This window comes from Colobus angolensis, unplaced genomic scaffold (assembly GCF_000951035.1).
Source record: "Colobus angolensis palliatus isolate OR3802 unplaced genomic scaffold, Cang.pa_1.0 Scaffold172, whole genome shotgun sequence".
NCBI lineage: Eukaryota > Metazoa > Chordata > Mammalia > Primates > Cercopithecidae > Colobus > Colobus angolensis.
In genome coordinates, this window is record NW_012114844.1 from 1,392,118 (window position 1) to 1,411,621 (window position 19,504).

General features: G+C 45.6%; 1 protein-coding gene across 2 annotated transcripts in view; it reads right to left on the reverse strand.

The window, feature by feature from the left end:
* IL16 (interleukin 16) overlaps positions 1-19,504 on the reverse strand; it is a 132,784-nt gene that overhangs the window by 10,814 nt on the left and 102,466 nt on the right. For both annotated transcript variants that reach the window (XM_011938359.1, XM_011938360.1), the window contains exons 8-13: positions 17,979-18,195; positions 14,987-15,104; positions 11,913-12,045; positions 6,909-6,996; positions 4,409-4,890; positions 44-194 (exon numbers count right to left, since the gene is read on the reverse strand). In XM_011938359.1, coding sequence (XP_011793749.1) covers positions 44-194; positions 4,409-4,890; positions 6,909-6,996; positions 11,913-12,045; positions 14,987-15,104; positions 17,979-18,195 — 1,189 coding nt within the window. The remainder of the gene's footprint in view (positions 1-43; positions 195-4,408; positions 4,891-6,908; positions 6,997-11,912; positions 12,046-14,986; positions 15,105-17,978; positions 18,196-19,504) is intronic.

Genomic DNA, 19,504 nt, shown 5'->3' on the forward strand with positions numbered 1-19,504 from the left:
TTTCAAAAGACCCTTCCTTTTGGACGATCTCAATGAAGCTTACCTGGGCTGGCTCTTCTCCGCCCTGGCTCGCCCTCTGTGGAGGACTTGGTCTGTGGGCAGATACCAGGTCCTGGGCAACTGGCAGAGGCACTAGGGCTTCTCCCTGCTGTGTCTTCCTGTGGTAGCAGCAGTGGCAGCAGCTCTCTGGCTTCCTGTGGTGTAAACAGGAAGCGAGACCGTGTCAAAACGGTAGCCTCAAGCTGTGAGAAGGCGAGACACGCTTTGATTGGGATGGAAAAACGGATATTGAGCTGCTTTCAATGAGAAGTTCATCAGCAGCCATGTAAAGAGGGTTTTTTTTTTTTCTCCTTGGTGCTGACATGGCAGAGACAGCACCTCCTAGACACGCAGAGCATCCCTTGACTTCCAGCAACCTGGTGTCCAGGTCGTGGGCTCATACTGTTGACATACATGAACACCCTGGCTCTTTATGATAGGAACAAAAGGCTTTGAGTGTGGAGGGACCAGGGACCAGCATTGCTTCAGTTACAACTGCATCCTGGTGAACTACCCACCCCAGGAGGGTACAGGGCAGTGTAGAAACAAGGCAGCAAAAAACCTGGCAGCTAATGTTCCCTAAGGTTAGAGCACTCAGGAAAATACTTGTCAATTGCTGTCACTTGTTAAGCACGCTTCAAATATTTAGTAAGTGTTCTGCAAAAGATGACAGATACTCAGCACCTGTGCCATTGCTCCCCTCTGTGGCACCTAGGGTGACATCATCAATCTGTTGCAGAATTGTTTCCACCACTGAGCACGGATGCAGCCTTGGGGTCCTTCCAGAAACAATCTAGGGACAAGATGGACTAGGCTCTGAATAGCTATGCAATACTTGAAGAGTCTGGATTATCATACAGTGTGTGCTTAAGGTGCTATCAGGGCCCAGAGGAAACAGAGAGACCAGTTCCATCCCAGAGGTGAAGAAGGCTTCCTAGAGAAGTGCTTTCTGTCTGCTTCATAATTATGTAAGAATTATGTAAGAATTTTCCAGGCAGAGAGGCAGAAGAAGGGGGCTCTAGAGACACAGCCCAACCAAATGTAATACCCATCTGGAAAAAAAGATTGAGAAGGCAGACATCATCAAAACGATGCCATCTGTATTTGATCGTCTGCAAGAGAAATGCTTTGTTATACTGCAGTGACCTCCATGTCCGGTTCATTCCAGATTTGTGTAATGATGGGCCATTTGACATGGCTGTAGGCTTCCTTCCAGAGAGGAAGGAAGGAGGAAGGAACAAATGCATCCTTTGGGACTAAAAAAGAAATGGCAAATATCTATGGCCTGAAATTTAAGATCTACATTGACAATAAACATTTTGGGGGAAGGAAAGGTCTACAAAAGTTAGAAATGTATTCACAGAGCATTGCTTCAGCTCAAGTTCGCTACTGTGGAGCTGAGCTGTAGGAAAGCATTATGAAATATTGAGAGGTCAACTAATTTCAAAGGAATCATTGGGCTTCTCAAACTAGCCCTTAAAAAAGTAAGGCTGAGTCATGGCATTCGAAGCTTAAAATACTGGTCTGATGATCTCTAAGACTCTTGTCCACAAGAGAAATGACATGCAGATGAAATTTAATTTCACCGGGTTGTGAGCTCTGTAAGTTGACATCTGCTGACATTCATGAATTGTTAGTGCTTTTACAGGCAGCCACGTGTGATACCAACTGCAGTCAATGCAGCTTTACATCTTGGAACAGACACGAACGTGTTTTGTCTTTTCATCAACACATCCAATATTGCATCCTCTTCATGGGAGACCTCAATATTAGCCCCTGAAATAAATTTGATTTTACACAAATTTTTCTCTTACTAGTGTTTCCTGGAACTGTGCTTGGTGGATGAGGGAGGGAGAAGAGAAAGAAGGAAAGAGGGAGAGAGTTGATTCAGCATAGAGGGGAGAAAGTATGTTTTTGTTTGGTTTTTTGTTTGTTTTCTAAGAAAGGATTCTTAGAAAATCTTGTTGTGTGTTGGAAGTTTTTTTAAGCACAGGTGAGAGTTTAAGCTGATTTTCTATAAGAGAGATGTCAGTTTTTTGTTGAAGGAAATATCCCAAAGTTCATATTGCTTGTGAGAGTTAAGTCCCCTTGAATTAGAGTAGATGGGAAAGATTTGGGGGTCATCCATAGCAGCTTGACAACAGTCTTGGGACCCTGTAGAGAAAAGACTGCAGGGAGGGAAGGTGGGGGGGTGAGACAGTGGACACTGTGGCCACGGAAGAAAACATCCAGTGAGAAATCCCCAGGAACGGTCAAGGGAAGTTTGAGAGTGACCTCAAGCAAATTGCTTCCTGTTTTCTATTGCGTGCTATGATCCTTTCTCTGTGACCCCTGAGTGCCCAATAAAAGTATGTCATGCTGGTTGCATTTATGGAAATGTTTGTGGGAGAAGGATCTGCTGGCCACGTGGGACAGAGCAGAGCAGACAGAGGAGGGCAGCTGCAGAACGGCCTTTGTCTCCAGGAGACTGTGCTGTTGGGGGCGGGTACAGGAGGGAGCCCTGTGTTCTGCCGAGGCACACAGGGCATGAAAGATGACCTGTGGGGAAGTTCCCTGTCTGGGCTTCCCTGAGGACACCTCAGTTCCTTCTCCAGCACCTTACTTGGGAATATTTCCGTGCCCTATGTGGCTCTGCCGAGGGCATCACTGAGACAGACCTGCTGTGGCAACTGCACTCCTCCTTTTCTGGGCCTCCAGGAGGAAGGCAAAATGACTGGCTTCTCAACAGGTTGCTCCTGATTTGCCCTTCTGGACTCATAGGTCTCAGGCCCAAGGGAAAATGAAATATGGGCTTAAAAGGGGGGCTGGGAGAACAGATCCATCTGAGAACTCCATCATGTGTTGCTAACCAGCCACATCCTGCCAGCACTCTGCAAAATTGCACTTCCTTTTTAGTAACCTGGCTTCCTCCTCCCTCCTTCACTTTCACCCCTCCTACTCAATATCCAGACTCCACTGCTACCCCTCCTGAAGCTTGCCAACCCTCATTGTAGATTGTTTTAGAGGATTTCCAGAGGCCCCCTTCCACCTCCCTACATTGTGCTTATGGGAAGGGCCGGGGCCCCCGCAGGGCCATTCCGCCATGGGGGAGGGAGCTTCTGGGTAAGGATGGGAAACTCAGCATGGTATAGTGGGTAACCGTGACCCACTAGTGATGTGAACTTGAGAGAGTTTCTCAGTTCCCTCTTTGCACAATTGGGACTCTCACCATCAGGTCGTGCTAAGATTTAATTGACACAATGTACATGAAAGTACTCAGTGTAATTAGCCTGTGCATAAAAATGGCTCAAGACATAGCAGCTGCCTGTCAGTCAGCCTGCCTTTTATGCAAGGGGTGGGAAGGAGGGCTTTAAGGGGCCTGATGGGGAAAGATCATGGCAATGAATGCTAGTATGCCTGAGATGCTGTCAGGTACTTGCCTTAAGTGGTTACCTTTAATCCTCACAATAGCCCTTGGAAGGAGCCACTACATGCAGCCCCAATTAACGGATTGGTGGGGTCTCCCCAAGGATCCATGCCTAAGGAAGTGAGGAGGCAAAGATAACTGGGGAAGAAATAGGAGCCAGTTTCTCAAAATCATATCAGTCTACTCACTTAAGAAGCAGGGTAAGCAACTCTTGTCTCTTTTTAGTTGTTTTTCGATTGTTTTGTTTTGTTGTTGTTGTTCTGTTTTGCTTTTGTTTTTGTTTTGTTTTGTTTTGTTTTTTGAGATGGAGTCTTGCTCTGTCACCCAGACTGGAGTGCAGTGGTGCAATCTTGGCTCACTGTAACCTCCGCCTCCTGGGTTTAAGCAATTCCCTGCCTCAGCCTCCCAAGTAGCTGGAATTATAGGCACCCACCACCATGCCCGGCTAATTTTTGTATTGTTAGTAGAGACAGGATTTCACCATCTCGGCCAGGCTGGTTTTGAACTCCTGAGCTCATGATCCACTCAGCTCAGCCACCCAAAGTGCTGAGATTACAGGCGTGAGCCACTGTGCCAGGCCCCTTTTTAGTTATTTAAGCCACTATTCTCCCTACAAGCAGGACACTCAAAGATCCACAGGCAAACACTGTGGCCCTGCAGGGACCCTGGTATTTTTCCTTCATGGTGAGTGACAAATGACACAGGAAAGGAACCTTAAATTCCAGTGTGTTATGGGTGGGAACCCCGATGCCAGCAAGCAGGACTGGGACTTCAATTATCTGTCAACCTTCAAACCCATCTTTCCATGGTCAGTCCTCAGCTGAGTCCTAAGCAACAGCTTCTTTCTGGTGGAGGAAGAGAAACTTTCATTCTGGCTCTGCTAACACTAACTTTCTAACTTGCCCATGCTCAAGATTTGAGTCTGATCTTGGAAACAGTCAACCTGTGAACCCATCCTCTTACCTGGCCACAGGTGGGTGGGGTGTGCCCAGAAGAGCATGAGGATTTCTCTCTCTCTTCCAGACTTTTCTGAGGGTCACTGTCACTTTTAAAGTATTTTCTGGGTGGAGGCTTGGGCTTGGAGGATGTAGGCTTTCTCACCAATATCTCAAAGGGTTTCTTCAGTCTCAGTGGTGGGTGGCTGTCCTGGCTCTCTGGGACAGGTGGGCTCTCCTGGGGCAGCCTGGAGGATGCTATAGAAAGCACCACTGGCTCCCTTGCCAGGGGCAGGCTGGGGCTGTGTGTGCTGATGTCCACGTCAGAGGATGGCTTCCCAGCGCTGCCACTCCCAGGACTTCCTCCTGGGGACCCAGACATGTAGCTGCTGTCACTGCTGGAGCGGATCATGATCTTCTGAGCCCTGCGATGCGGGGGTGCTGAGTTCTTCTCTCGTTCCTTCTCCAAGGTGGGCCGCCCATGCCAACTGCTTTCCAGCCTTTTGACACCTGTGTGGGAAGCACAAGGGAATCTTCATAGCTGAGCTTCAGAAAACAAAAACACCCCCTGGCCTCGCCTGCGACTGCTGCGGGCAGCACACTGCACACCAGCTATCTGCTTCTTATCTGCGCCACTCTGGATCTGGAGTGTGGCAGTCTTGGTGTTGGTCCCCGGCGAGCTGTATGACTTTGGGTTGGGAAAATCGTTCAAGTTTTCTGAGCCTGTGAGTGATGGATATAGAGATATGCCGCCCAGATCACCCACTGAGGAAGGGCTTGATGTTCCAGCTGTAGGGAGTGCTGCTGGCAGACTACTTTCAACTGTGGGTCCCTCCAGGGACTGCCATAGCTGCAGACAGCTGCCTTGTCCAAGGTGGCAGCCCATCTCCAGGGACTGCTGCAGCTGGGTTACAGGTCCAGCTATGTTGGTAAACTCGGGACAACTCTAATGTGGACTTTAGCTGCAGAGTTCCAGGACTTGGCTGAAGCTGTTGGGTGTGCATCTCAGCTCCATCCTCCCTCTGTCTACCCTGCCTGCTCCCCTCCCTGCCACAGGTAGTGATCCCCAGGACACTTCTTAATAAACACGCTACAGACCAAACTCCATATTACAGTCAGCTTCCTGGGGGACCTAACTCCATTTCTGCATCTGTAAAATGAGGATGATAATTTTAAAGTCACTGGGGTTATTTTGAGGCTCAATAACAAAGACAGAGAAACTACCTGTCAAGGCACTTTGAATCTGACATGAAGAAGTCACCATTTCTTTCCAGTTGAGGATGAGGTGAGGGCAGAAAGCCACTATTTCTTAGCCATTGCACCTTCCTCCCTCCCTCTCCATTAGCCCTTCTTCCTGGTTCTCAGTACCCCCTACCCTGGTTTCCAGCACTAGGGCTACCCACATATCCTTGAGAGGCCCTTCTCTGTAGTGGTAAGCTGTCAAGGGTGCCCCTTTCCTAAAATCACAGCTTGAGGGGGTGGGAGAGGATTGAACTCTAGTCCCTTGCTCAAATTCCAGCTTATTCTGAGAGACCAGGAAAGCCAAAGGAGCCCCATGAGAGAGAACCAAGGCCAGTCAAGCTCCTAACTCACTTTCTCTTTAAATAAAAAGTTTTCTTTTTTTTTTTTTTTCCTGATCATGAAATAATGCATCCTCCTTAGAGAAAACTCAGCCACAAGGAGGAAGGAATGAAAGTAAAAATTCACTTCACCTGTGTTCCTATCAGCCAGAAATAACTACTGTCAAAATTTTGGTGAGTTTCTCTGTCATGCTTTCCTGAGCATATATGCGTGTTGGGTGGGTAGAAATAATAGACCAGAGCTGAAATAAAATGTGTTCTGCTCTTTTCTCTGAACATTTTCCCAGATCATTTAATTTCTTGTCAATATCAGTGCCAATGGTTGCATGTTGTTCTCTCATAAGGATGTTCCATGGTAGACGTGATTAATGCCCAATGGCTAAGCATGGGAGTCAAGCCAGCTGGATTTCCATTCCAAAGCCTCTGCACTATAGTGGTGTGACTTTGAGTAAGAGAGTCTCTGAGGACCTCCCTTTTTCTTATACAATGTGCATAAAAATTATGTGTGAATGCATGAATTAGCACAGTCTCTGACATTACAAATATTCAATAAATGTCAGAATTATATTCCCAAATGTTAATTTTTCCAATATTCTATTATTATAGACTAGGGGCTGCAAACTCAAATGCCTATGAGGCTATTGTGTGAATGGCAACTTGGTACAGGATAAAGGGAATGGTGGGGACCATAGGGAAGCTGGAGAGAGCCTGGCACATTTGTAGTGATTTAAATTCAGATGCTTTTAAAATCTTGTGTCTTCCAAACAAAGCAAAAATATAAGCTAAATTTAGCTGGTAGCTGCTAGTTTTCAGCATCTGTCTACATACTATACTGGTCTATGGTAACTGCTGTTACTATTCCTTGGATAGAGGATGAGTTAATGGGTAAATCCTAAGCTTTCTAAGAAGGCAAAGATATTTTACATCAAAGTTCACCATTTGTCTTACCTTCCAGACTCCACTGATGCCTCTCCTTTGCAAACTTGGTGTTTTCCACAGCCTGGGCCACAGCTTCTTTGAGCTGCTGTTCAGAGACCTAGAAAATATCAATCATCTCCTCAAACAAACAGTGGAAGCTCCTGCATCAGGCTTCCAGCCCTGGACCAGCTCCCAAGCTGGGCCACTGGATTCTGGATTTTTGTCTTTCAACTTACTCTGCAAATAGCTGACAAATTCCATTTCCAGAAATACCCCGGGAATCAATGGTTCCTCAGTATCTTCTAGATAAAGTCCAAAGTCTATCAATGCAGGGGTTCCCAAGGAGGCCCCCTCAACTCTCCACCCTTCTCCCCATTACTTGCTGGAAAATTCTAGGCAAAGTTACCACTTCATAGGTTATCTCTATGAGCTAGTCCATTCTTGGCAATGCTGTCATGACATCATCATTATCAACAATGTCATAATCATCACAATCACTGTTATACTGTCTGAGCTGTGACTCACAGTTTATCATCACTTTGGAGTAATAGTTAAGAGTATGAGTCTTAGAGTCAAAAAGGCTTATGTTCTAGTCCCAGTTCCTCTGTTGTCTAGGTGTGAACACCTAGACAAGTTACTTAACCTCCTAATCCTCCATTTCTTCCTTCTGTAAAATAATAACAGTAATAAAACCCACTTCAAAATGAGGACAGGTTTTTAAAAAATAAATAATTTGACATCGAAAGTATGGGAAACAAAAAAGTAGATACATTGGACTATGTAAAAATCAAAAACTTCTGTACATCAAAAGGACATAACCAACAGATTGAAAAGGCAACTCAGAATTGGAGAAAATATTTGCAAATCATATTTCAGATAAATGGTTGACTTGCAGAATATGTAAAGAACTCTTACAACTCAGCAGCAACAACAACAACAAAGCAACCTGATAAAAAACTGGGTACAGAACCTGAATAGATATTTCTTCAAAGAAGATATACAAACAGCCAAAAAGCAAGTGAAAAAATGCTCAACATCACTGATGATCAGTGATGCAAATCACAACCACACCAAGTTACCACCTCACACACATTAGGACATTAGGATGGCTACTGTAAACAAAAAGAAAAGAGGTTGGGCATGGTAGCTCATGCTTCTAATCCCAGCATTTTGGGAGGCTGAGGCAGGCAGATCACTTGAGGTCAGGAGTTTGAGACCAGGCTGACCAACATGGTAGAAACCCTGTCTCTACTGAAAATACAAAAATTAGCCAGCGTGGTGGTGCACACCTGCAATCCCAGCTACTAAGGAAGCTGAAGCAGGAGAATCACTGGAACTCAGTGCAGTGAGCCAAGATCGTGCCACTGCACTCGAGCCTGGGTGACAGACTGAGATTCCGTCTCAAAAAAGAAATGAAAAGAACAAAGTATTGGCAAGGATACGGAGTAATCGGGACCCTGGGACTCTGCTGATAAGAATGTAAAATGGTGTAGTCACTGTGGAAAATAGTTTGAAGGCTCCTCAAAAACTTAAAAATAGAATGACCATATGACCCAGCAATTCCACTTCTGGGTATATACCCCAAAAGAAGGGAAGTCAACATCTCAGAGGAATCTGTACTCCATGTTCATTGTAGCATTATTCACAATAGTCAAAAGGTGGAAACAATGCAAGTGCCCACAAACAGATGATAAACAGCATGTGATACACACACATATGCACACACACACATATACACACTAGAAGATTATTCGACCTTAAAAAGGAAGGAAATTCTGGCACATGCTACAACATAAATGAACCTTGAGGACATTATGCAAAGTCAAATAAGCCAGACACAAAAGGGACAATTTTATATGATTTCACCTCGATGAACATAGAGTAGTCAAAATCACAGAGACAGAAAGTAAAATGGTGGTTCCCAGGACTTGCGGGTGGGAGAACAGAGGGACTTGCTTAATGGGTAGAGTTTAAATTCTGAAAGATGGAAAGAGTTCTGGAGATGGATGGTGGCTATGGTTGTACAACAATGAGAATGTCCTTAATGCCACTGAACTGTACACTTAAAAAATTGTTAAGATGGTAAATTTTATGTTATGTGTATTTTACCAGAATAAACAACAATAAATAAATCATTTAAAGTCTTGGGCACAATGCCTGGCAGATGGTAAACTCTTAATAGAGGAAAGTTACCACCCACAACAGTCCTGTAAGGTAAAGACCACTCCCCTTTGTCAGAGTTGAGGACCCAGAGGCTCTTGGAGATTAGATAAGTTGCCCAAGGTCACCATAAGCAAGCAGCAGACTGGACACATACTAGGCATTCTACTGCTGGGCCTGGCTCTCTTCTCTCTGCCCTATGCCTGTGCCCCTGGATCTCCCCTGCCTATGGTGCCTTTGCCTTTCTGCTGCCCTAAACCTTACCTGTCCTTTCTGACCTGGCTCCCTTATCTGAGCAGCTGGAACTCCAGCTCCCTCACTCTCAAGGCCCTCACCTCTGTGGCCTCTCTGTGTGTGTCTCATCTCTCTGGGAGAATGCACATTCCTTAAGCCCAGGGCCACAACATTTGCTCACAACCTGACCCCTACTCTACTGATTTTCTGCTATAGTCCTAAAAACAGCAAGAGGAAATGATAAATTAATTGGGACCTCTTTCTTTTCTTGTATTGTCCAGAGATTTAGGCCAATTATTTGTTTGCCTTAGTTAAGAAGTTTGCTTGTCTCTGGTGTGTTTAGCCCCAGTGTGCAATCCATAGAATGGGGCTGAGTTTGAATTCCACCACACCATTATATATTGATTTTCCTCATTACTCCACTCTGTCTAAGTGCCACTGGGAGTTTGGGAGTCAGTGTGTTCAAAGCACAGGCTTTGCTGGATTTAAATCTTAGCTTCTGGCCGGGCACGGTGGCTCAAGCCTGTAATCCCAGCACTTTGGGAGGCCGAGACGGACGGATCACGAGGTCAGGAGATCGAGACCATCCTGGCTAACACGGTGAAACCCTGTCTCTACTAAAAAATACAAAAAAACTAGCTGGGCGAGGTGGCGGGCGCCTGTAGTCCCAGCTACTCGGGAGGCTGAGGCAGGAGAATGGCGTAAACCCGGGAGGTGGAGCTTGCAGTGAGCTGAGATCCGGCCACTGCACTCCAGCCTGGGCGATAGAGTGAGACGCCGTCTCAAAAAAAAAGAAATCTTAGCTTCTTTACTTAGTAGTTTCACCACTGGGAAACCTATTTGTCCTTTCTAAGCCTCAGTTTCCTCATCTGTGAGTTGGGGGAGAAATATAACACTGATTTCAGGGGACTGCACAACAACTAAATGCAGTTGTGTGGGTCACATCTTTGGAAAACATGCCTGGCACACACTAGGATTAAATAATTAGTGGTGGTGATTATTCCAGGTTCCCCAGAACTCTCACCAGCAGCAGGGATTCAACCCCCAAGTCTAGCTCCAGCCTGGGTCCCTGTTATACTTGTTATCAGCCCTAAGTCTAACCTGCCTGCTGGGCATCTTTACCTGAACACTCCATGGTACCTCCACCTCACTGTGTCCTACACTAAGATCATGCTCTTTTCTCCCTCCCAAACCTGCTACCTTCTCCTCTTCTCTCTTCTGGTGGAAGACCACTGCTCAGTCTTCCAATCTAAAAATATTCGAGATATCCTTGGTTCCTCCCTCTCTTACCCCAGAGCCGCTTGCCCAGCAGCTCTTGTTGAGTCTTCCCAAGCATTGCCTAATGTTGCCTAATATGATTTTTCTGTGTCCCCACCCAAATCTCATCTTGAGTTGTAGCTCCCATAATTCCCACATGTTGTGGGAGGGACCTGGTGGGAGATCATTGAGTCATAGGGGCAGTTCCCCCCATTCTGTTCTCAGGACAGTGAACAAGTCTCACAAGAACTGATGATTTTATAAGGAGTTTCCCCTTTCATTTGGCTCTCATTCTCTCTTGCCTGCCACCATGTAAGACATGCCTTTCACCTTCTGCTGTGATTGTGAGGTCTCCCCAGCCACATGGAACTGTGAGTTCATTAAACCTCTTTTCCTTTATAAATTACCCAGTCTCAGGTATGTCTCTATCAACAGTGTGAGAACAGACTAATACATTGCCCCTTCCTTTTTCTCTTCCTATGACTGCTGTGTAGTTCAGGCTCTCACCATCTGCTTCCTTCCTCTTACAAACCCCACACTCCACCCACTCTATCCTGTCTTCTACAGTGCAATCAAAGTTTAAAAAATTAAAATATGAACATGCTCCATCTACAGCTACAGACCTCCCATAGCTCCTCACTATGCAGAATAAGATGCAAACTCTGTAGTATCCTGTTGAAAGCCCTCTGCAGTGTAACCCCAATGCCCTGCCAACCTCTGTTCTCAGTCGCGCCTACCTAGTACCCTACATTCCAGCCCCACAGAACGCACTCCTCTCCTTCATGTCAGGTCCCTTCATGACTCTAACATTAAACTTTGTGTTCCCACTGCCTGGAATGATCTTCCTTATATTCTCTGCCTGGAGAAAAATAACCTCTGGTATTTTTTTACTTTATCAACCATTCCCTGCTATATTCCTGTATTCCCATAGGACTTACCATCTCTGTTTTGCAATTATGTCTATGTCAGGCTCTTTATTGATATTATGAGCTTCTGTAGGGCAGGACTACGGTGCTATGAACTTGTCTCTGTATCTTCAGTACCTACCTCCAGACATTCCCACAGTGGGTACCTACAAGATGCATAAATGAATAAATCTCTTGTGTCTACTAGCTGGGACCCTGGGTCTCTATTTTCCTGCGCCAGAGCTTATAACTCAGCTGTAAGAGCTTCCCTAAGTTAATGTCAATTGCCTCTGATATCTAGGAGTTCTTTAGTGGACCTCTGCTGCAGACAAATCTTACTACAGAAACTTGGAAGGAATTCTTGGGGATTCAGGTACAAACCCAGCCAGCAACATCTCTGTTTTCATCTATTTCTTGTTGCAATTTTGGTGCTGAATGAGTGAGCCTGAGAAGAAGAGGATAACCCAGGGGCTGTTACCTGTGGGTCTGGATGTCGGCTAACAATGATGGGGACTGGACCAGGATCACAGTGACTCAGGATCGTGTAGACTTCATTGAGTGTCAGACAGTGCACAGGGGAATCACTGATTTCCACAATCTCATCCCCACACCTATGCAAGCATCAACAAGAAGCCATCAGTAAGTGAATCAATGAGACATTTGAACACTGCCCCAGGGGCCCACTCATGGCTGGGCTGTTTGATGAGATCTAAAAATTACATGAATAAGTAGACCCTGCTAGCCACCAGACCAAAACTCAGAACAGGGCACACCAAAGTAGCATATCCCACACCCCCTTACTGCACAACCACAAAGCAGTAGACGTTTCATATTTATGGTGGGTCAATATCAACAAAAGTTCATCTGCAACTTTCCTCCTTCTTTTCACATTTAACTATGCCCATTAAAGACTGAGGGTATGGTTTAGCCAATTCAACTTAATAACCAATTCACCAGGATTTAATCCACCACATCCTCTCCTTGGGCCTCAGTGTTCCCATAAGTAGACTAGTTAGGAGGAAGGATTGGATCTAACATAGCACACACAGGATGTTGAATGTCGGACCTAACATCCCATATGTGCTAAAAGGTAGAGAAAAAATAACTCAGCAGGAGAGCAGTTGAGATTCTTGCAAAAAGAAATAAGGAGAAAAGGTAATGGCATTCATTCTAGTTGTGAGGTGGGAAGGGAGTTAATAGCAACCTAAACCTTAAAAAAAAAAGGTAGGAAAGATGGGGTCGCGTAGATACATGGAGGATTTGTATAATCCAGTCCCCTTCCTGGTCTAGATAGGGAAATTGAGCTGCAGAGTTTGAAGAGATTTCCCTGATCTAGGTCTGCTCAGGAATTGACAAACTTTTTCTGCAAACAGCCAGAGATTTTTGATGTTGCATGCTTTGCCATACTGTCTGTAACGAAACTACTCAACTCTGCTGTTATATTAATAGCATGACAGCTGTGGCCATAGACGAGGCATAAACAAATGAGCATGGCTTTGTTCCAATACAATTTTATTAAAACAACAACAACCAAAAACAAAAACAAAACAAAAAACAAAAAAAAACCAAAACAATGATGGGCCCCAGTTTGCAGACCCCTGGCCTAGCTGGTCATCAGCAGGTCCAGGATTGGAAATCCAACCTCCTGAGCCTGATTTCCCTGTGCCCCGTGCTGTGTTCTGTGACTTCCTTCTGCTGAGTTCATCGTCCTTGCTAGGAGAGTATTCCTTTTTACTGCTGTAACTGAAGACCATGGTCATATAGCACCAGATGTTAAGGAAAGCAGAAGCTTCCAGAACAATCCCTATACCACTGCAGATCTGAGAAGGAGGTACTGTCTGTCTGAGGGTACTAGGACCAAGACAACCACATGGAGCCTGCAGTTATGGCCTACGAACCAGCAGAGCAGCTCAGCAAATCGCCTGCCACCCTCCTGCAGATAACAGCAAATCCTTTTCTAATTCAGAAGCTCCATCAAGACAGCATCGTAAGCAGGGATAGCCTTTCCATACACTGCAATTGTAGGAAACCCTTTAAAGGGATGGCAGAACTCTCCCGATTTAGGAAAACCCAAAACCAGTGAGAGAAGATTTGCACTATACATGAATGTTAGAGTGCAAAGTATTGTAGCAAATTAAATAGGATACATTTTTAAATCAAGTTCAGACCAGTTATTGAAAAAAAATTTAGATTTGAACTTCTCTTAGAAATTATTTATAAAAAATATATCTAGAGTACCCAAAAATATTTTGTTTATGCCAGAAAGAACCTGTATTTCTACTACTCATATTTTTTCTCTCTCTTTTTTTTTCTTTTTCTTTGTGACAAGGCCTCGCTCTGTTGCCCAGGCTGGAGTGTAATGGCACGATCTTGGCTTACTGCAATCTTAGCCTCCCTGGCTCAAGTGAGCCTCTTGCCTCAGCCTCCCAAGTAGCTGGGATTACAGGAATGTGCCACCACACTCGGTAATTTTTGTATGTTTAGTAGAGATGGGTTTTGCCATGTTGCCCAGGTTGGTCTTGAACTCCTGAGCTCAGGCCATTCACTTGCCTCGGCCTCCCAAAGTGCTGCGATTATATGTGTGAGCCATGGTGCCCAGCTTACTAATATTTTTGTCATTAAGCCACCATTTCCATATAGAATTCATAGATTAACCTCATCAAAGCTCCTACTTATGTCATTGTAAATTCAATATTAGTTAAATCTGAATTAAATGTATTTTCTATGTTGGACTGGCATTCTCTGAGACGATGTTTCTTAAGCTGTAACATGCATACACATTCATGGGGATTTTGTTAGAATGCAGGTCCTGGTTCAGCAGGTCCAGGTGGGACGTCTGAGATTCCACATTTCTAATAAGTTCCCAGTTGATGCTGATTATGCTGGTCCAGACCACACTTTGAGGAACATGGCCTTGAGCTATGCCCAGATCATTCTCTTTTTTTTTTTTTTTTTTTTTTTGAGGCACCTGTGGGACTTTATTAGATAAGCAGACACCAGCTCCAGCCACAGGCTTGAACCCTCCCACGGGGTATGGCCTCAGACATCCCCACCAGGTTCTCTGCCTCCCGGCCCCGCCCTGGGATTTCTCAGGGTCACAAATGTGTGCAGGGTCAGGGGTGTGCTGGCCACAGCGGGATGTGGTATTTAGGCGACCCCACCTCGGTCTGGTCCTGGCAGGACCCACACCTGGCTCTGCTCTGGGAGCTGAGAACAAAGTCCCTGCCCACCCCACTCCTGCTAGCCCCGGGGGCTCAGTCAGCACCCACCCTCCCAGTGGCCTAGACAGGGGTTGGGGTGCAAAGCCTCACTCCCTCCCTCTAAGCCAGACTGCAAACGCATCTCCCAAGAGTGTCCTTAGGGGCAGGAAGGAAGCCTGCCCCTCCCTAGCCAGTGCCCACAACAAGAGGTGTCCTGGTGAGCAGAGTAGCCGACCTCCACCACAAGATCATTCTTTATAGCTCATCTCCAAATCAATCTCCCGACATTCTAAGGTATTTGTTCCCTGGTTGTAAGTCAGGGGTATATTCAGAAACAGAAGTGAGGACATACCGGAGACGTCCATCCAGGTGCGCCACAGATCCTGGTGACAGCGTGTGGACGAAAATGCCAGAGATGCACTGGAAGTAGGGAACGCTGCATAGACCGATGCCCAGGCCCACACCAGCCTCTAGAAGCAGAACAGGACAGGGTGGGGAGACCGGGACTGAGCTTTCCCAGGGGCCTACCTGTCGATTGGGTGCCACAGACATGGACCCCTGGTTATTACAGCTTTCATCCCACCCATATTCACGGAGGAGTTGCTGTGTGCAGGCACTGCTCTAGGGTCAGAACAGTGACCAAGGCAGGCAAGGAAGAGTGGGGAAAGACTAGAAAGGAAGGAGGGAAGGAGGGAGGAAGGGAAGGAGGGCACTAGATGAGAAGAGAGGACAGTATCTAAGAGTGATAAGTATTATATGGCAAGTGTATGCAGAATGTGCTGGAAAGTGAGGGATGGCTACGTCAGGCCTCAGAGGAGACACTAGTTAGGCTAAAATGCAAGTGACAAGAGTTAGGAGTGAAGAGATGAGGCACAGCATCTCAGAAGCAGAAACAGCCAATGCAAAGACCCAAGGGCAAAAGCAAGCATGCCATGTCGTAGGACGAGAAAGGCCAGTGTGGTGGGGACACAGCCTGCATGGGGGAGCAGCACGTGACAGTGAGAGAGTGATCAAGCGCAGATTCAGTGGGGCTTTGTCAACAAGGGCATGTCAGTGAACGGGTTTATTCTCTACTGAGAGCGGATGCCATAGGAGAGCTGTGAACAAGGAAGTGACATGATCTCATTCCTATTTTTATGAACACATCTGGCTACTGTGAAGGGAAAGAACTATGGGTCATGGAGAATGGAAGCGAGGAGACCAGCCAAGAGGCCACTGTTGAGAGAGACAGTGGTGGCCTTGGACTTCACCTCTAGTGAAGAGAAATGGATGCCCATGGAATATATTTTGAAGATAGATTTGCTGATGGATGAAGTATAGAAACTTAGCACATAAAATCAAAATAACTTGGAGATTTGTTTGGCTTGAGTAACTGGGCAGATGGTCATGTGATTTACCAAAGCAGGGAAGGTTATGGAGGACTGGGGTTGTGAGGGTAAGACTGGGGGTTCAGCTTTGCCCAAATGACATGTGCAACGTGCTGGAAGGTGAGGAATGGCTGGAAAGTGAGGAATGGCTACCACTGGCTGCACAGGGAAGGGGGAGCTGTCAGGATATCTGGGACTATCCCAGGGACGTGTAGAGCAGATGTTTGCACAGATGAAGCCAGAACCCAGAGGAGAAAGCAGGGTGGAAGCTGACAGTTTGAACATAGTTGCATGTAGGTGGCGCTAGGGCCGTGGGACTGGATGGGATCCCCCAGGGTGTGGGAGAGGAGGGCCTGGGGCTCACCAACATAGAAACACCTGGAAAATGAGGAGCTGTCAGCAAGGAGGACCACATGGAGTGAGCACAGAGTAGGGGAAAGCCCTTTACAGTTTTCTTTCGACACGTATGATTTACAGGCACTTTGGCAAATGCTTTCACCTTCTCATGCTGGTTCTCCCAGCAGTCCCATGAGGGAGGCCATGGCAATTGTTGGCAATCCCATTTTAAGGATGAAGAGTTTGATAAAAGAGCCCTTCCTACAGCCCAGGTGTCCTGACTAGAGCAGTTTTTCAGTCTAATGGGCGTCAGAATTGCATTAGATACTTGTTTAGAATGTGGATCCCTTGGCCTCACCTCACCCTGTTGAGCAAACACTGTAGAAGCAAAATCTCTGGGGGTAGAGTCTAAGAAGCTGCATTATATAAAATGAGCAAACAAAAATCCTCCCTAAGGTGTTTCTGATGCCAGTGATCAGCGGAAACACCACTCCGAGGCCATGCCTTTCCCATTTTATGCCTGCTCAGCGAATGCACTGAGGGAGCCCTGAATACAGCTGTTGGGACCATGCCAGCACAGACTTGTCTGCCCTAAGTCCTTATGCCAAGCATTCTGCCAGGCTTGCAGGCATACAGAGGCATCTGAGGTCTCAGGGAGCTTCTGTTCTAGCAGGGGAGCTAAGACATGCATCAGGCAAAGCTCTATGCAAGGAATTAACTATGTGTGCCTCCCTTCCACTTTGACAATTTATCTCAAGCCCATCCTCTTCTCTCCAAGTCCACTACTCCCAAGCTCTGACCGAAATGGCTGCAAGTGGTTTCTAAGCCTCTACTTTTGTCACACTATGGGCCATTCTCCAAGGAGAACCCTAGGAGACATTTTTTGAAGAATAAGCTGTGTTACTCCCCTGCTTAGAAATCTTTAAAGGATTTCCAACTCTGTTTAGAAGAGAATCGAGCTGCAAAGCCCCACAGGGTCTCTCTGCCTCTGCCAAGTACCCTGATGTCAGCTCTCATGCTGCCCAACTAGCTCCAGCCATGCTGGCCTTCATTCTGCTCCTAGAAGACATGCTGGCCCCTGTGCTGCAGGCCAACTCTGTGCCTTGCTGCCTCCTCTTTATCCTCCAGGTCTCAGCTTGGTTGCATTCAGGCAGAGGATTCCAAGCCCTCTGGAGTCAGCAGCCCACCTGGGGTGGCAAAGGGAATGGCTGTCTGTCCCTGAATGTCAGAGGTAGAAAGGACCTCAATTTTCTGCCACAGGTAGGGAAACAGAGGCCCAGAGAAAGGCAGGTGGCCTGCCCAGGATGTCTTAGTATACTTACTACTGAGCTACCACTCCTGGCCCATTGTTTCTCTCTCTCTCTCTCTCTCTCTCTCTCTGGGTATTTTTGTGTTTGAGTTTTTGTTTGCTTTGTTTTGTTTTATTTAAACCACTGACCCAGAACACATTGACTAGGTTCGAATGGTATGTCTTGAGCTTCTATAAACAGAAGACTAGACCTGGCTCCAAGCAATAGCCATAAAATGTGCTAAAAGACAACACTCTGCCCTGCCTCTGGACTGATTCCAAGTGAGGAAAGCCTGGGAGACTCAGCCAGTGCTGGGAGACCCAGGCAGGGGATGCAGCTCCAACACTCTTACCTTTCTGCAGAGAAACCTCCACCATGATTCTGTAATTGGGCTTGGCAGTGCTGATGGGAGCAGAGGGGCTTTCCAAGGCAAAGGAGCTGCTGTCCTTGGTGATACAAGTGCTGGAGCTCAGGGAGCGGCACAGTGGGGGAGACAGGTGGCTGCACAGGGAAGGGGGCGCCATCAGGCGGGTTCTCACGGTGAGGGTGAGGAGCCCCTTTTTGGCTTGCTGAAAGGAAACAGAGAGGGCTACAACACCCAGCAGCAATGCAGGGTGAGATGAAGAAATACTGTTTAAGGAAACGCAGTTCTGTGTGTGTGTGTGTATGTGTATGAAATATAAATGTGTGCATGTATTCATACATGTTACAAATTAAATTATGACATATTTGTATATATACACACAACTACTACATATATCTACATATGCCAGATAGATGGATGAATAGATAGATAGATGGAAGGATAGATAGATGGATGAATAGATAGATAGATGGAAGGATAGATAGATGGACGAATAGATAGCTAAATGAAAGGATAGATGGATGGATAGATAAATGGATAAATAGAGATAGATAGATAGATAGATAGATAGATAGATAGATAGATAGATAGATAATAGATGGATGGCTAGACAGATGGATGAATAGAGATAGATAGATAGATAGATAGATAGATAGATAGATAGATAGATAATAGATGGAAGGATAGATGGATGAATAGATGGATGGATAGATAGATGGATGAACAGATAGATGGAAGGATAGATAGATGTATGAATAGATGGATGAGATGGAAGGATAGATAGATGGACGAATAGATAGCTAAATGAAAGGATAGATGGATGGATAGATAAATGGATAAATAGAGATAGATAGATAGATAGATAGATAGATAGATAGATAGATAGATAGATAATAGATGGATGGCTAGACAGATGGATGAATAGAGATAGATAGATAGATAGATAGATAATAGATGGAAGGATAGATGGATGAATAGATGGATGGATAGATAGATGGATGAACAGATAGATGGAAGGATAGATAGATGTATGAATAGATGGATGGATAGACGGATGAATAGATAGATGGAAAGATAGATGGATGAATAGATAGATAGATGGAAGGATAATGGATGAATAGATGGATGGATAGATAGATGGATGAATAGATATAGATAGATAGATAATAGATAGATGGATGGATAGATAGACGGATGCACAGATATAGATAGATAGATAATAGATAGATGGAAGGATAGATAGATGGATGAATAGATGGATGGATAAATAGATGGATGAATAGACCGATGGAAAGATAGATGGATGAATAGATGGATGGATAGATGGATGGATGAATAGACAGAGATTAGATAGATAGATAGATAGACGGATGAATAGATAGATAGATGGAAGATAGATAGATGGATGAATAGATGGACGAACAGATAGATGGAAGGATAGATAGATGTATGAATAGATGGATGGATAGACGGATGAATAGATAGATGGAAAGATAGATGGATGAATAGATAGA